Source organism: Polypterus senegalus, chromosome 4, assembly GCF_016835505.1.
Source record: "Polypterus senegalus isolate Bchr_013 chromosome 4, ASM1683550v1, whole genome shotgun sequence".
In the NCBI taxonomy this organism is placed as follows: Eukaryota; Metazoa; Chordata; class Cladistia; order Polypteriformes; family Polypteridae; genus Polypterus; species Polypterus senegalus.
In genome coordinates this window covers 37,468,260-37,486,544 of record NC_053157.1, presented here as the reverse complement: position 1 = coordinate 37,486,544, position 18,285 = coordinate 37,468,260, and the positions used below count along the sequence as shown (strand labels likewise).

General features: G+C 40.0%; 1 protein-coding gene across 2 annotated transcripts in view; it reads left to right on the top strand.

The window, feature by feature from the left end:
• Positions 1-18,285, top strand: part of alpk2 (alpha-kinase 2) — a 79,670-nt gene that overhangs the window by 27,465 nt on the left and 33,920 nt on the right. For both annotated transcript variants that reach the window (XM_039750476.1, XM_039750477.1), the window contains exon 4: positions 10,786-12,313. In XM_039750476.1, coding sequence (XP_039606410.1) covers positions 10,786-12,313 — 1,528 coding nt within the window. The remainder of the gene's footprint in view (positions 1-10,785; positions 12,314-18,285) is intronic.

Genomic DNA, 18,285 nt, shown 5'->3' with positions numbered 1-18,285 from the left:
TGAGGCCAGCACGTCAGCAAACAAAACCTCAGAAGAAAGACAAAGTCGCTAAGCCGCTAATGCACAAGCAATGCAAGCACGTCAGCAAAACAAATCCTCCTAGGAGAGAGACGCCCAGAGTAGTTCCTTTCAATTACCTGACATCTCTACATTTCATTTTTATTCTGACGATTTCAATGGTTTCTAGGACTGCAGGCTTTTTACAGCACTGGCTTACATAGCTGGTATATTATAATATCTGTTGAATTCAAGGTTGCCAGGTACTTAAAAATTTCTAGCCCAATTAGTGAATTTCCCTGAAAAAATAGTCCATTACATGAGGTAGACAAAATGAGACAGAGCAAAAGGGTATACTACAGTGATTGAATGGGTGTATACCATCACACAACAGCAGCAGGTGTCTCCCTTAAAGATTTTACAGTAAAAGTAAAGAACATGTACAAGTATGAATAGCAAGGGAAGGAGTAACAGATGGATGAAAAACATATTAAAAATGCAGTGGATGGGGAATTGAAAATATAGCCCAAAATACCACATTGCTTTTTTTTTAAAAAGTAGTCCAAAAAACCAAAACCCAAGAAAGTCCATTTCTTCTCGCAGACGATGATCAAAAATACCCCAACTGGGTGAGAAAACATGGACCTGGCAACGCTCAGTTTGTGATCAAAAAGCAATGTCACTGCTATTAAGAATGCGGCTCAGATATACCAAGTCCTGTTCTTTCGTTTGTGATTTGGACAACCGTAAAGCATCTCATTACATTTTAAAGACGTGGCCACTTCATAAGCATTTGGTTCCAGGGCAGAAAAGTGTTGCACATAAACTACCTGACATTTGAAAAAGAAAGATATGTTTGCCTTCTCTTCTTCTCTTCTGAAAAACGTGGAGTGATGAGACCTTTTGTGAAAGCAATGAACAAGGAAGGTGAAGGGTTTTGATATTTAAGACAAATGTTTCCATGGATAATTGGTGCCAAGATTAAGGAAGGCATTTTTATTGGACCACAAATCAGACACATCGTCAGTGACGAGCAGCTGGAAGAAATCGCATGGAAGGACTTCAAGGATGTTTCTGAGAATTTTTGTGGCCACTACAAAGCAATAAACTATGCCCAGCTGGTTGACAACATGCTTTAAGTATACAAAACCATGAGCTGGCACATATCACTAAAGTATAATTTTCTGCATTCAGTTTTGAACTTCTTCACTGCTAATCCTGGTGCTGTCAATGAGGAACATGGTTAAAGGTCTCACCAGGACATTAGAGCAAAGGAAAGCAGTTTCAGGGCAAGTAGAATTCATAAACGCTGGCCAACTATTGTCAGACAGGGAAATGAAAAGCATTGGATGTTGAGTACAAAAGAAAATCGTCAGCAAAACATTTTGAACTAATGCATTGTGTCATCAATCATTAAGTGATTAAACACACTAAATTCAATAAAAGTTAATTGCATGTTTCTCCAAACTGTAATGTGATATGGTAAATCAGAAACTGTATTTGTATTCATCTTGAAACTGCCTATCATAATCACCAAAATTATTTTAGGAAGCAATGAAAAAATAAGCTGGATTTGTTTTCAATTGAAATTAAATTCCCTCTTGATCCTAACTAAATAATTGCCACTGATCCCGATTGCAGTGGACCCAAGTATACCTAGGGGTTAGTACTGGATAGTAAATGCTTGTCTTATAAACTGTAGTGTGACCTCAGAAAGTAACCTCAGGTTATAAAAGGTTAGCATCCACCTGGCTGAGATGAGCTGCCAGGAAAAAGTACAACTTGGGAGTGAGACGTAGAGAAGATTAGGAGGGCAGTTGTACACACTGTATGGTAGGATCAGAGCAGTGGGATAAGGATTCCTGTCACTTTCACCCAAATCCGCACAACCTTTGAGGAGTGCATCATTCTTATTGCATACCAACAGCCCATAAGGTTTTTGCCCAGCTATGTACAGCATGTTTTGGAATGTGTTCTGTGCTCAGCCTGTTGGATTTGTTACTTTACCACTATGCTGTTTTCCTTCTTCTTAGAGTCGTCACACCTCTCATGTTCTCATCAGTCCACTTATTACGGCCTAGCATTTCATCCTATTTGTGTGCCCTTTCCTCCTTGTTTTGACTGTCACTCTGTTCCTTATCTATTTATGTATTGACACTGGAGTCGGTTTTCACTGTCCAGATCATTTAGTTCAAGTCCAAGCATCCACACAGCATCTGACATTCTGCCCTCTGATGGCGTCTCCTGAATGTCAAAAGCAGAACAAACTTCTAGACAGCCACACCACTGACTGATGTTGTAAAAAGTGATTCCAGATTTTGGAATTTCTGATTCCAGAAAGTCTTTCAACCATTTTGAAAGTAAAAGGTGTCTGATCATAGAGCAAAAAAGAAAAAGCTGTGCTTGAATGTAAAATTTTCTAACATGGAATACAATGGGGTATAAAATAAGAACCTCAGCCAGGGAAGAAGCAAGTAAAATGTTGGATTTGCGCAAGATTGTTAAGTGGCATTGCAATTGTACTGAACACAGAGCAATATAACACAGCAGAACTGTGTAAATATAAAAAAAATCAACCATTGAAATGTGAAAACTGAATACATAATTACAGGTTCAAGTGTACAAACGTATTCTGTCTCTCTGCTACCCCATCCAGCCATTGGCCTGTTTAGCAATTGGGAACGAAAAACCACAATACTTGAAAACATACAGAGAAGGTGGATGACTTCAAGCTGCTCCCGGGTAGACTGTTAGTAATGCTGATGATAAGCCATTGTACACAGCCAACTGAATTAGAGAATTAAGTGAATGGCCTCCAAACAACTGCTGAAGAAATAAAACACGCAACTCAGAAATAGTTGCTGGTGACATTTCAGATTTCTACTTTAACGTTATGCCTCAGACTTGCTTTATTGTATTTCAGGTTTTTTAATTCTTTATACATCCTGATTTGTTCTCATGTTATACATCTAACCTATCTACAGTATAACTTCTTTATATCTTTTACTGTACTAGGGGGCTCTGACCCCTGCTCACTTCGCTTGCCAACCCCTGGGCGGGCGTTATGCGCTAGCCACTTTGCGGTTGTGCCGCTCGCATATAGTGAAGTGGATGGACAATTTAAACAGATTGTTATTTTTATTGAATTGTTACATACTCTATGCATAACAGAACTAACTATATTACATTACATCAAGTAATTAACTGTAGTAAAAAAATAGCAAAACATAATAAATTATAAGAAAATTATGTTTCATGTTGATCTTGTGGTATTTGTTGCATTATAAGTTTTCGTTCTGTTTGGCTTTGAAATTAACACACAAATATTTTTTAAACTTACACTTTTACTGTAAAACTTCAGTAAAAACTATTTTTTTAATTAACTTTTCGTCACTATCGCATTGAATTTTGATTCCATGTTTGGACTTACATCGTGCCAACGCAACGTATAACTGCCCATGATTGAATATCATTTCTTTTTCTCTAATAAACAATACTGACTTTTTCTAATGTCTGTGATTTGTTAATTGTCATATACAATACATCCTTCTTTCAACAGTAATTCGGCTGGTGTTAACAGTTGTAGTTATTCTTCGGGATATTGTAAGTTGACGGCACGATCACCACCAACTGTTTCAGCCTAGTCTATTGATACGCATCCAAGCAATTTGCCGTGTAACTGATCATCAATTTTCGCATTAGTTAGTTTGACTTCATTGTTTCTCAGTGCTAGGATTGCCCATGTACTCATTTCTTCTGTTGATAACCCTTCTGGATGAAATTCTTCAATAAGATTTGGACATAATAGGTCTTCTCTTACTGGGAACTTAAAGCAGAGGAAAACATAAAAATTTATAAGAGCCGAGAGCGCAGGAACTATGTCTCACAAAACCATTCACATGAATGAGAGGTGAGAGGACCATGGGCGTGATTGAATGCGGTTGTGAGGAGGTTGGGACTTGAAAAAATCTCATGGAAATAGTCTTGTCTCAACATTTTCTTTTATAATAGAGAGACATAGCTCCCTATCTATCTATCTATGTATCTATCCATCCATCTATCTACAGTATGTAGATCACAGTAGATATTTTGCCGGTCTGCAGGTCTCCTTAAATGCCACCATGCTAGACTGTTCTAATGAAAGTATATCAGTGCCCCTATATAAAAAGTATTTCAGAGTAAGAAAACAGTCCTAACCAACTGAAAACAAATCTGGTCCTACCCTTATGAGTAGTCATAGAAGAATTTTATCTAATTTTCCTAATTTAGGAAACCACTCCTAACTTCACCAGGACTTAGAGGAGCTCATGAGCAGTCATAACCTGCTAGGAGCTGCCAGAAGATGACATTCAGGCAGAGGTTGGCACTCATATTTTGGGAAAGGTGAAAAAAGGACGTAAAAAATGTTTATCTGACAAAGATGGGGTAATATTCGTAACAATACTTGTACAGTTATGTGATTGCTCCATCCATGAGAGTGTTGAATTTTTGGCATTGTAATAGCGATAAGTTGGGTGTGTCGCAACCAAGTACTTCTTGAACTTTACATCAACCTTTGAACATCCTTAAAACGCATGAGGTAGTGTGCAGATGTATACCTTTCCTCACCTCTCCCTGTGAGGTAATGTTAAAGCAAGCTGCATTCATGCAAATTGCTGATTTTTTTTGAAGTTGATGATGTGACTGACAACACACAAATAAAGATCATTGTCCCAAGTGTGAAAGACTGCATATGTGAAACGCAAGCAGTGCCACTGTATCAACACACAGTGGTCAAGGATGCAAACAGTATTGTAGAAGCCAACATATAACCCTGCAGATAAGTGGGGCTGATGGTTGATTGATAGCAAAATGTTGCACAGGTATACTGCATTCCATAAACCATTGGGACATTTGTGTTACAGTTTTCAAGTCCAAGAAGGTTTAAGAAGGTAGGCAGAGACTCCTAGGGTGTGATAAAGGTAAGTAGGGGAGAGAGACAGAAAAATCATGCAACTCTGGAAGGCTGGATGAGACTTTAGTAACAGCACAGGAATAGCCCTGGTTAGTTTCAGTAACCATTGTTTTACAGAGCATTTCCTAAACAGTGCAAAGGTGATCCTTCAGAAAGTATGGCTGTAAATCTTTTATTGTTAAATAAACGTCTACATTATCAGACTTAACTCTCATTTGGTGGGTGCGTATCTTTGTCTTTCCATCTCAGAGAACAGGGGTCCCCAACACTGGTCCTGGAGGGCCCCAGTGGCTGCAGGCTTTCATTCTAACCCTTTTCTTAATTAGTGACTGTATATAATACCAGTAGAGAAATGCATAAAAGAAAATGTGGATAGCAAAGTTTGGATATATATAAACAGTATAGTCTTTAGAAAAAGCTTAGGAAAAGTTAAAGATGTCAAAGATGAATGTCCCAGGGTAGCATTGATTTAGCAATCAATATTCATGGAAGGCTTTAGCTGACAATCAGATGAAAACGGTTGTATGTCTCTCACCCTCTTCTGACATTGTTCTGGTCGTTGCTGTTTCTTCTTCTGACATCCCTCTGACCAGACATATTTATTTTACAATTCTACGTGAGAGTCTGGAACTTGTGATGTTACACACATTTGATTGGCTGGCTGTCAATATGATGGATGTCCTTGTTGAAACTCTTTGATCTGCTAAAGTATATCCGTTTATCTTCCTTTCAGGCTGTAAACCAATTTGGTCCTTGTTGCCCATCCGTTCACTAGTGATAAAATAATCATATTTCTGCTCCATTTAAACAGATATTACTATGATTGATACTGGTACAATTCAGGAAAACAGGATGCTATGATGTCCTGCCTCCTTAAGTGTTACATTTTTCCTGTCCATTTGAGCAAAATATTTCTTTTAATGTGATACAATTCAGGAAAAGAATATGCTTTGATGTTAAATTGTCCGTGCAAGTGTCCAGTACATAAATTCATCTTTGTTTGTCTTGAGCAAAACATAATAAAAATATAGGCCTCTGCTGTTTAAAATATTGCAGATTTTGCACACCAGGACAGGCAGCTATAATGAACGCTCCTTCATTTTGAAGAATACTAAATAAATGTGCCAGCTCAAGTGATGCATGTTCTACTCTGAATGTCAATACTAAACCCACTAACCCCAAAGACAAACGGTTCAATCTCATATCTGACAACAGTTATGGGTCCAACATGCAATAAAATGCTATGAGCTTGCTTACCACAAATGATCTTCACACTTCATGGCAAGTAATAAAGGGAGTGCATTTTTTGAAAGCACTCATTTGACGCTCCATCTAGGTTTAGCAGGACAAAAGCAGAGAAGTAATAGCAAAGCACATTTGATTTTAACCAATTTTTTTCTACTGGCGATCAATTAAAGTAATTTGTTTTACATTCTTGGTTTTGACACTTTTTTTCTGGCTCTAGGGTAGTGACAAGGGGTGACTAATACTGAGTGGGCTGAATCAGCGAGGGTCTACAAGTGGAAAAAACAAGTTTAATTTCCATGCTCAGATGTAAAAATAAGATCCTCCTGTAGAGTCAAAGTGCTGTACATTGCAGTTTTGGTTTAATTATAACATTCAGTTATAAATGCAATAGGCCTCCAGATTTTAGAGATAAAAGATTCTTCATTTTGATATCAGACCCTTGTATTCACATTTAAAGGTGTGTGGGTGAATAACAGGGGTTTGAATTCTAAACAGTCAATATGGAAGAACGTATCATTCGTATTGATGTTTTATTTGTATAAGCTTCCCCAAGTCAGACTGGTGTTGTTAAGGCAATGCTTTATTTACCTCTTTATTAACTGCACATGCTGCTCTTCACAGAGTTAATTTGTGCAGAGGCCACTAGGAGGCAGTGTAACTTGTCAATCCATGTTGTTTGGTAGTGATTTTGATCCACAATGCAAAATCAGCTCTGCTCCAGTTGTAACACAGAGACATTGTAAATGGATAATCCCTGCTGGGAGCAAATAAGCTCTGATTTGAGTAGCAGAATACATCCGCTCAATGGTGGGCTGACATTGAGGTATCATAATCACAGAAAGAAGAGGGATTGATAGTAGAAGAAGAAAGAAAGGTGGCAGTAGTGAGGGGCCCAGCAAAGAAAGGTATGCTGCACCCAGTAGCTAGCAGGGTAGGCAGGGTTTTTTTTTCGGAGAAAAATCTGAGAAGTATGAGCCAAAAGAGCATGTCTCCATTTTGTTTCTTTGTCAATGTTGTCTACGAGAAACCAAAAAAATATTAAAGAGATCTCTTTATTGATTTTTAATTTCTATGGGCTGCTGGGCCTGGTTGAGCTGACAGGCATTTTTGTACTGGGCATGCCTTTGAGTCCCCAGTTAACTTTCAAGGAAAATGAAATATGATTATAATAACTAAAGAAAGAGAGAACAATTTTTTATATACTCTGGTAGTATCTTCATTTGTGTCAGATAAGGTCAGGTCAGGTTGGGGAGCATGCACTGGTACAATGTGTTGCCGCACCCACCACAGGACGAAACAGCTCGGGATCCTGGTTGGCAACTCCCAAAGCACACACATAGTCCATTCCCACCCTTCCAGGAATGACCATCTATCTGCCGCAGCCAGGTGTTACGTGAGCATCCCCTCAACAATGAGGATCCTGCAAGCCGGATCACCCTCGGGGAATGGCACCACATGGCCGTAGTGCCATAACTGACGCTCCCTCACAATGCAGGTAATCTGCCTGATTCGGGACACTGGGAGCAACCGCTTATTCAATTCAAAGTCAAACCAGCGGTACCCAAGGATTCTCCAAAGTGACACAGTACCGAAGGAGTCCAGTCTTCATCACAGGTCACTGGATATCATCCATGTCTCGCAACCATATAGCAAGATAGGAAGCACCAGGCCTCTAAAGACTTGGACCAACGTCCTTTTGTATAGATATCAGAAGCGCCACACACCCCTTTCCAGTGACCTTATGACACCCCCATGCTCTCCCAATCCATCTAATAACTTCACCAGAGTCACCAGAGACCTGAATGTCAATGCCGAGATAGGCAAACCTCTTGACAAGTTTGACACTCACTCTGCAAACAGACACACTGCTGATGGCTGTGCCCAAGAGGTCATTAAAAGCCTGGATCTCGGTTTTTAAGGTTACTGAGGCTGATCCTCCAATTAGCTGTGAACCACCCAATCTCACTGAGATTGCACAGGTGGTGAACCAGCTGAGGGTAGGGAAAGCTGCAGGGATCTGTGGTATCTGGGGTGAACTTCTCCAGGCTGGTGGTAATGCTGTCCTCCTGGCTTTGCATTCATTTGGGTAGCAGGGAATAATATGTAGCATATCGGTAGATAATTTTTCTTTTTTTTATACTGATGTTTAGTAATATAAATATAAACATCTATTTAATTTTACAATACAGAGAAGCTTTAGGAGCCAGTTCTTTCTCTGGAATATTTATGACCTACCAGATCAGATAACACCTTTTGTCAGGTGGAGAGCTGACTATGTGTGCAGGACATTCTATTAGCCAGCTCCCCAGGATGGTACAAGTAAATGTATCACTTGAAGCTAGCCAGCTAGCCTCGGGGAATACAGGGTGCTTGGACATTAACAGACTGCAACTAGATAGAGTTAGAATGTGAAGGCTGTAATTCAGGAGCTACAGAGTGACAATAAGAGGAGTCTGCAGGCTATAGGCTCTGTCTCTGCCACTTTCCATCGTGAGATCATCTCAACTCAGTGGCCAAATTCAGACAGTCTGTGCTGCCTGCCATTCCATCCAAGGGGGCACAGTGGAACAAAGACCAAGCCGGGTGAGAAACTAATAGATATTAAGGCAGTAAGCCACCTGGTAGCATATTATCAGGTTGTTTATTATTTTGGGCATATTATCTATAATACAGGAATATAATTTCTAACATTTTTACCTGCCTGTTTTTGTACTCTATCTTGTTTCCTGAGGTCCATTATATAAAAGATAACGTAACACATGCGGGCTATAGCAGGGATTTGGGGACATTTTGTTAAGGTGTACATAATAAAGAATACAAAGTGAACAACAGGGTCACTCTTGGACCCTACCACAACAAAACAATGAGCTCAAACCATTGTAATTCATTTCGAAGTGTTTCAGAAAAATACAGAGGCCAATTCCCAACCCGCTGATTTAACATACTGTACTTGGTTTCAATCAATAACATGCCTGGTCATTGTCCATGTGGATTCTGCAGGCTTTCTCTATATCTGCATAGGTTTTCCTCTGGGTACTTTGGTTTTTCTTCCTCATTAACCGCACATTAACTTCTTTGACAACTCTAAATTATACCCAGTGTGAGCATAATTGTGTGTGTGGTCTGGGGTCAGGGGGTGAATTTTGGTTAAAACTTTCAAGTTCCTCCAGGATGCAAGAATGAAAGTAACCCAACAGATGCCAGTGTTGCCTGATCCCCTGCTAAGGAATAGCGAAAGACCACTGAAGGCTGGCAAGAAACCTATGAACCACGTGGCTGATATGCAGAATAGCATCACCTGGTTACTAGCCAGTAAAACCTGGGCCATGTCCCTCCTTAAACAGCAATGCCAGGCAGAACTGGCAAGAAGCCATTATGTCCAGGAACTAAATTGAAGGACAGGATCACTGAGTGCAACGAAAGGCATCATGTAACTCTTAAAATATTCTGAGCTTAGAGAGAGTTCAGGAGTGCAGGGGTAAGAGTGATCCACTGAAGGGAACACTAGTTTAGTGTTACTGTGCTAAGGAAGAGCTGCCCATGGCACTAGAAGGGATTTCAGGTGTTGGTAAGCAGTGACCAAAAGAAGATATTGTGCTCATTGGACTGGAATCAAACTGATTGAAAACTGAGCAGCACAGATTGATTTTTACATTAATAAGCTGTACTCAAAGGCAGTGCTAACATCCAAAATGAAAATAAGGCCACGATCAAAACCAAAAACCTTTCTTAAAATAGTATTCATTTAAATCAAGCTTTTCTTCTTTATAGTTAATAGCAGCGTTTTAAAATGCCAGCATGAAGATGTCACACGCTGCACAATGTGCCTCCCAAGGGGAAAGTCAGCCTTTTATAGATTTGAAAAAGACTTTTAAGTTTCAGATTTCAACTTTGCCACATCATAGAGCTGCATGTGCACTTCCAAGCCACACAGTACTGGCATTTGTCTTCCTGACTTTCATCTATTGTTTTGTGAATACAGCATATTGATTATGTCACTTTGTACAAATGTTTTAATTTCTAGAATGTTATTAAGGTGTCAGTCACACGTATAATTTGGGTAAATGTCTCATATGTTTGTGCCCTGGTGTATTTTAGTTAAAAAGAATTGTGCAGGATGAGCAAAATAATTTGGTTTCACATTCAGTTTCCCAATTGCAAAACTCAGTTAAGATTCCCACTGTTGAGAGAATCAAACAGAAGTGGTGAAGAATGAATATATTTTCATTGTTTTAATGCCTGTTTTGAATGTTTTTTTGTTTCTAAGCTAATCTTTTTCATCTTCACATTTTTCCCAAAAATAATGTGCTGTATTTATGTAATTTTTTAAAAGTTACTGCATTTTGTCCACTGCTCCTAGGATGCACTGAATCATGGGAGTATTGTAAAGTGAAGCCTTTATCGTAATTTGTATTGTTTGTAGATTAAGTTTGTCATCCCTAGTCTAGTAAGGATATATTGGAGGGAGCTTTGACTCCTCACACCTGATTATGTACCGACTTTACAAAATTAAAGATGGCTTCTGTTTGTCTGCATATTCTTTACACCCTCATACATAAATATTTTTCTCCTTATCTGACTTCTAGATGCACAGAAAAGGATGCTGCAGTTTACCAAGTGTCTGCACAAAACACTCAAGGCATGATAAGTTGCTCTGCAGTGTTGGAAGTGGGTAATTTCAAAAGAATGCACATTTTCAAAACATTGTTCCAACATACACAGAGTAACAACAAACCTCCACTTGAACCAGAAACCAACACTAACAACAAGCCCTCAATGAAAACAGAAAAGGAAAGCCATGAAGATTCTGATAAGGAAGGAAGCTCCATAGCAGCTTTTACTAATCGTTTATCACAGGCATCCCTTAATGAGGAGCAGCCATTGGATATCTATGTAGATATCGTCGAGAGGAGAAGCACTACAAGTAACACTCGAGATTTAGTGCAGGAAGAGGAGCTCACCACTGCACCGCAGATTAGTAGAGAGAGCTCAGTTAGAATGAATGATCAGCAGGCATCTTTCAGTTATTTAGTCAAAGAAAGCATCATCTGCAGTTCCCAGCTTCCAGAAGCTAAGACATACCACAAACTTGAAGAAAGTGACTTGGCAGAACCTGTCGCTACAAACGAAACACCTGTTGGCTGCAGAAAAATGTCTGACGTAAATATAGGCAGCAAGGCTGAATACCACCCAGAGACTGATTCCAAAAATGGTTTGTGTGTTCCTACAGAGCTGGCTGTTTCTGAGCACTGTGTCACAGATGATGACTTTCGTTGTGATCATCTGGAAGATTTTGAATGTTCTGACCACATGACGGAATATGCCAATTCAGTCTGGCAGGCAAGGCTGCAGGGAATTGAGCTGCCAACTTTAAAAGAAAGTGACTACCCTGATGATGTACTAAGATTAAGGAAGGGCCACGGTGTCAACAGCACAGAAAAGCCAACAGAGGCCAGAGTATCGAATGACAGCTCAGATATGGAGGCAACCAATGGCCTCACTCGAGATATGTTGAAGGCAGAAGAGCCATCTGTTCAAGAAGCCCCATCTAAAGACTGCCAGCCTGGAAAACACGCAGACATGGTGCATATAATCACGGCCCACCAGAAGGACTTGGCTACAATAAAAACACAAGAGCTTACAGCCATTGCCATTCAAAACAAAGCAGAAGAAAGGAACTGTTTGACTGAACAGAAGGAGGAGGAAATGAGGGGTGGCCTTGCTGAAACATCCATGGAGAGAGAGAGGATAGACTCCACTTCTAATCTGAAAGTATATGCCAAAGAGGTAAGCTTGGAAATAGAACTTGTAGCAAAGGAGAAACAAGGGCAGGAAGAAAATCTCTGCCACAAAGAAGAGGAGGAGCGCGTTTGCTGCTATTCTATTAAGCAGGACACAGAGAAGATGGGACATTCAGATTCTGTTGTCACTAAAGAAAAACACATCAGCCTCACCCGTGGATCTGAACAAAGTTCAGGCATTGCAGTGCAAGAGAACAATCGGCTTCGACAAAAGGGAAGAGCTTCTGACTACACATCAGAGTGGGACGAGCGCACCCTGGCAGACAAGCAAGCAGCACCAAGTGAACAGCATGGCACAGACGTCTCTGATGTGGTAGGTGCACATGTCCAGAAAAGTAACACATTTGACATTGTCCATCCAGTATTCTGGTATCTCCTTCATATGCTAATGCATTGGCTCAAGGGTGTAATTTATAATGGAGTATCTGCCGTTGATCGTTAAAATTTCATTTGCCTACATCATTCTTTTCATATTAAAATCACAACCAAATAGATTTTTGGATACTGTATATTTTTTTTACAATATTCAGAATTTCAACTCCCTTTTTTTTAAAAAAAAAAAGCAAAAAAAAGTAAGAGGTAGTTATAATACAACTAACAAAAATTAAAAAGAACATTGTATCTCAGTGTCCTGTACAGCTTTGGGAGAAACGAAATTGACTTTAATACTTACTCTGAGCATTTCCTTCATTAAGCAAGGAAGCAAACTGCCATGAAACGACAGCTGCTTCCCCAAAGAAATGTGAGTATTCAAAAAAAAGGCACAGATAAACAGAATTGTCCCCTAATTATAGACCAGCGCTTAGTGATAAGAGTGGCACGTTTCAGGGGGCAGGGGAGGTCAAGCACAGCTAAAATCAGAAACTCGATACGCGCAGGAACTAATGTATACGCTTGTCGCAAGAGACCCTCATAAGTCTGGTGGGGTGTGTGGTGTGGAGCCTCAGAACATTCTAGATCACTGTGTTACTGGAGGAATTAAACAACTCTGAATAAAAAAAGTATTATAAAGAAAACACTACTCTTTTTTGGATTTTTCAAGTATATGCTCAGAAAGTCAATTATATATGTAAATATAGTATATACATATATATACACATTACTGTATATACCGCATATATAGTTACTGCACATACAGTATGTATATACTGTATGAGTGTATGTGTGTGTGTATATATATACATATATACAGGGTGGGCAAAAGTAAATTTATAGTTATTCATATGGAAAAAGACATTCAGGTTATAATAATTCCAACAGCTTTACTGACTCTATAGCTTTATTAACTTAATTAACTCAAAAGAATGTCACAATGACACAGTGCACTTAGGTACACTCTCATAACTGCTCAGATTGCCCACCCCTGTGTGTAAATACACACACACACACACACACACACATTATATATAGTATATTCATGTATATACTGTTCAGTAACTATATATGGTATATACAGTAGTGTGTACATATATATATATAGTGAAAGATGCCACACAGATAGACACGGAGACAGCCAGATGTCCAAAAGCACACACGTTTATTACACACAACACAAACACACTACACAAATTAGCACAAAAACACCTCACAGTCCTTTTCTCCTCACTCTTTTGCCGCCTCCACTCCGCTCCTCGCAAGTTCCATCCTCTTCCACCCGACTCCGGCTCCTCGAATGGAGGGAGGTGGCCTCTTTTATCTCTCACCGGGATGTGCTCCAGGTGCTTCCTGACAACCTTCCGGCAGCACATCCTGGTGTGGCGGAAGTGCTGCTGTCCAGGGCTCCACAATTCTCTGGGTGCCCAGGCGGTGGCCACAGGCCCCAACCAGGATGTCCACCTTGTAGACCAGGGTGGCAGCCCTCTGGTGGTCCAGGGGAGGTATTGTCCCCCTCCAGGTACTTCCAGACGTTCCGACTGGGCAGGGTCCCCATATATATATTTAGCTTGAAATCCACAAAGGGAGCAAATGAATCACATATCTTAAAATAGTTTTTTTTTTCAAAGCTTTCGATTCCTAACAGGAATCATCATCAGAGAAAAATGATTAGACTTACAGGAACCCAAGACAATATATAGCAAATAAAGAGGGGATGACAAGTGGATGTGGTTGAGGGTGATTGATGAGGTGGGGTTTGGAGGATGTTAGTTATAAAAACATATTTATTATTTGCATGTTCTTCTTTTCAAGCCTGCATATACTAGGTTCATGTCCAAATGTGAGTTAATGGTTTTTTCATTAGATAGCCATATTTCAGCCAGTTCTCTGGCACTTTTAGTGTTAGCCTTGAATTTAACCCATTTAAATGTGTGTCTGGTCGAGCTTGCATGTGTGTATATCAGAGACTGTAGGTCCTATCTTCTGACTGTGTTGCGATGTACCTGCATACGTATAGCAAGGGTTTTTGATATTTGTCCGACGTATATCGCTGGACAGGCATTATATGGCATGCTATAAACCACATTCCATGTCCCTGCTGTTGATCTCATGCTTTTAGCATTAAAAAGGATTGTGTGCAGCCTGTTTGTAGGCTTGTGTGCTACTTTCATGCCTGATCTGGACAGGATACACACCATACCTTCTGATGCAAACAATTAACTCTAACCTGACCCTCCATCCCATTTGGCACACACTTCTTTGATGAATGGGGTGCTACTGAAATGGTCATCCTTCTGATAAGTTTCCCCCCCTCTCACAGAGGGCCGCTGAAGCACTGTTACAGTCACCATTGGGTTCTTGGTCACCTCTCCCACCAAGGTCCTTGTTGCCCAGTTACTCAGTTTGACTGCATGACCAACTCTAAGTCCTTAAATTGTAAATAATACCTTCATAGTGGCCTCTTTCTTCACAATACAGCACAACTCCTTCTCTTCTTTTTCTTCCCTTTTTTCACCCACCTCCACATTCTCCTCCAATTCCAATTCCTCCTAAGTCAAATGGTGGAGAACTTTCTTTTAACTCCAGACCTGGGAGTACTTCAAGTGCTTAATCTATTGCCCCAGGAAGCACTTCTGGGTCAGGCAGGACCACCATGGTCCTTGTAATATCAGTTTCCAAGAGCACCCCTTGGCAACTGTATGGTTAAAGGGCCATTGGCAGTGGCATAGCAATGCAATGATAGACAATGAGGATGTGTTTATGATGAACCCTAGGATGAGAGGCTGTTGAACTGGTAGAGAAATTAGTTTGGCCCACCAGTCCAGAAGAGACATCCATACAGAACATATACAAGTTTTGCTGGCCCATAAACAGACCATGTGGAAGGAAATCTACCTGATCATATGCCCTTCTATTGAACAATATATATTCTAGGAACTATGAAACTTATATTAAACTTATTATTAATTCATAACATTTCACAGAACACTTAGACATTTTTGCTTAATAACTCTTCCATAATTCCCCATGGACTGCATGAAAACAGGCTTTGCAAGATTACAGCCAAGGTATTCCAAAATTGTGTATTTTTATCTCCCCTTCTGATTTCACTGCCACAAAAACACCTTTGTTGATCATCTTATTTACTACACTTCAGATGTCTGCTTGCTTTTTTCATTCATTTATTACCTGCACACACATCTTTGAACGCTGGCAGAAAACTTACATGGACTTAGGCAGAACATTCAAACTTAGCATAGCCAATGGCTGGCCTGGACTTCAAATCCTGGAACTGGGAGGCAGCAGTACTGCACCTCAGTGCCACCCAATCCACAAATTAGAGCCAACATAATATTTAAAATGAGTACTAGAGTGGGACCTAACTATGCCAACATCTTCAGCGACTAGGGGGAACAGCATTTCTCTTCTCCCTGCCTGGGTTTTGTACCAGACCTGTACAAAAGATATACTGACGATTGTGTTGGTGTCACCTTTTGCTCCAGATGCCAGCTACAAGAATCGTTAATGATTTTATTAGTTTCTATCCATTTCTCAGGTTTATGGTCAATGTTTCCAACCACAAGTCTACAATTTTTAGATATTAGTGTTTTTATCAGTTTTCCATGACTTAAAAGTCTGTTTCCTTCTCTGTATTTCCTTCCATCCCTGGCATATTAAAAACTCTTTACCTCTTTCAAAGTTTTTTAGACCCCTAAGCCCACCTCTGCAGTGATGAGGCTAATATTTTTAACGAAGCCCTCGGAATGAGAAGTTTTTTCATTGCTAGTGGATGCTCTTCTTATATTATGGACAGGGCCCTCATAACATTCACTTCTAAGAGGAAACCCCAGCAATAAAACCCACATTCTGTTGACCTTCTCATTCCACCCATCCCTCAGACAAGACTAATCCATTTTTCCTAACCTCATCTTGATCTCCTTCCATCAACCACCTAAGCTACGCAAACTTCTCCTCCACATGCTCACTTCACACAGGAGAGCCATGTTCCTCACCAGACACTTTGAGCTGTAACAGGAGCCATTGTTTCACTTGCAGATACGTCACCAACAATACCCTTGTATCTGATCTCTCTACAAGCTTCTTGCCAGTCTGAATCTTGTCTTATTTACTGCATTTCTTGTAGGACATGTCCAGCCATCTACATACTGTAGGTGAAACAGTAGATAGCTAGCAGATTAATAATAATATCAATGATAATAGTAATAAACACTATTTATATTATGACGTGTGATTCACTGTCTTGCGCCCCAAAACATAAGGTTAAGTCTCAGTACTTTAGCAAAAACAACTTTATTCAACTTGAAACAGGAGCAGCAGGGTTATTTATTGCAGCTGGAGATAACACTCTCCTATACACGGACAGAGAGCCAGGGCCAGGTCAGTAGCCAAGTTATACTGTTCCCTGCATTTATAACATCCCTTGCATCGCCCATCAGCGACAGTCTTGTATAGTGCGATCTCGATCGGCTAATAGCTATTTCCGCACTCTGCCTCAGCAACAGACAAGCAGACCTCCACAGACGCAGCAGGCTCACTTCAGTGTTCGTCCTGTTTTGTCCTAAAAGTCCTCACAATATAGCACCTTATCATTCGTTTACATGCACTTTAAGGTGCTTTCCACAGATTTTCCAACGAAACAAAGATATAGCACATTTACTTGGATTATTTCTAATAAATGTAAGTATACTAGATACAAAATCAACCAGGTATTGTTAAGCACAATGTATCCACTAAAGTGCAAAACAAACCTTCACTCTTATCAGAAAAAAATGATCTAACTGAAATATTTACAGTATATATCTACATTTTACCTAGGCATATGTACATGGCAACCCATTGAGTAGAAACAGTCTGATGTTATTAAAAAGATACAAAAGCAAATCAGTCAGGTCCATAGTGGTTTCAGTTGATTTAGGATGTAGATGAAGTTCTTGATTCCTGACTGTGCTTGTTTGAACAGCTGACACGGAGGAGAAGAAAACAAAAAACTCCTACGACAGGCCATAGGAGAAAAATAAATTACTGGAGGGCCACTGTCAGAAGACTGAAACAAGCAAATCAAATAGTTAGGTCTGATGGTAATCAGTTTCTGCTTAGTAGCAGTCTCAATGACCAAGGCCAGCTGGTCGCCCACCTCTCCGCCGGGCACAGTTGATGCAGTTTCAGGTAGCATGTCAGGTCAAAGACCTTACAGAGCCTATTGTTGAACACTTCACTTCCCTTGATCATGGCCACACTGCGCTCTCTGTTTGTGTTCTTTCACAGGGCTTCAAAGACACTTTTCAAAGAAAAACAAAAGAATCTAAGGACTCGGCCTAGGGACCACATATTTCTGTAGGTCTTAATGATCGACTAACGTTTTAATTTTTCTATTCGTCTTCTCACCTTTCTTCTTTCATCTGCCCTGACTTTGATCCCCTTTTCCCTGCTGTATACGTTACCTGCTCTATCCTTTTCAGTTGCACACCTGATGAAGTTACACGGCCAACAGGTTGTGTCTTTTACCTTCTTTTCTTTTCAGCACACAAATAACCTTCAAACTTTTTTTTTTCATTTTCTGATGCAGCCCCACACTAACTCCATAATATTTCAAATACATGCAGATGGGCCACATAAATTCATCAGTGCAAATAAATAACACCAAACAACAAGAAACCCACAGGATGGCATGCTCAACGAAAGTGAAACTTTAGTTACATTTTAAAGCAGAGAGTTGATGGCCAGATACACTACGAGAAGAACAAAACAAGGAGCAGAAATAGAAGAATCTGTCTGACCTTGAGCAAAAGTGTTCGGGTGGGGTAGGAGCTGCTTAGTAGCATAACCTCTCACCTAGCAGAGCACACATCAATCAGGAAATGAGAAGGGTGCCAGCGCTGGAGGATGTCA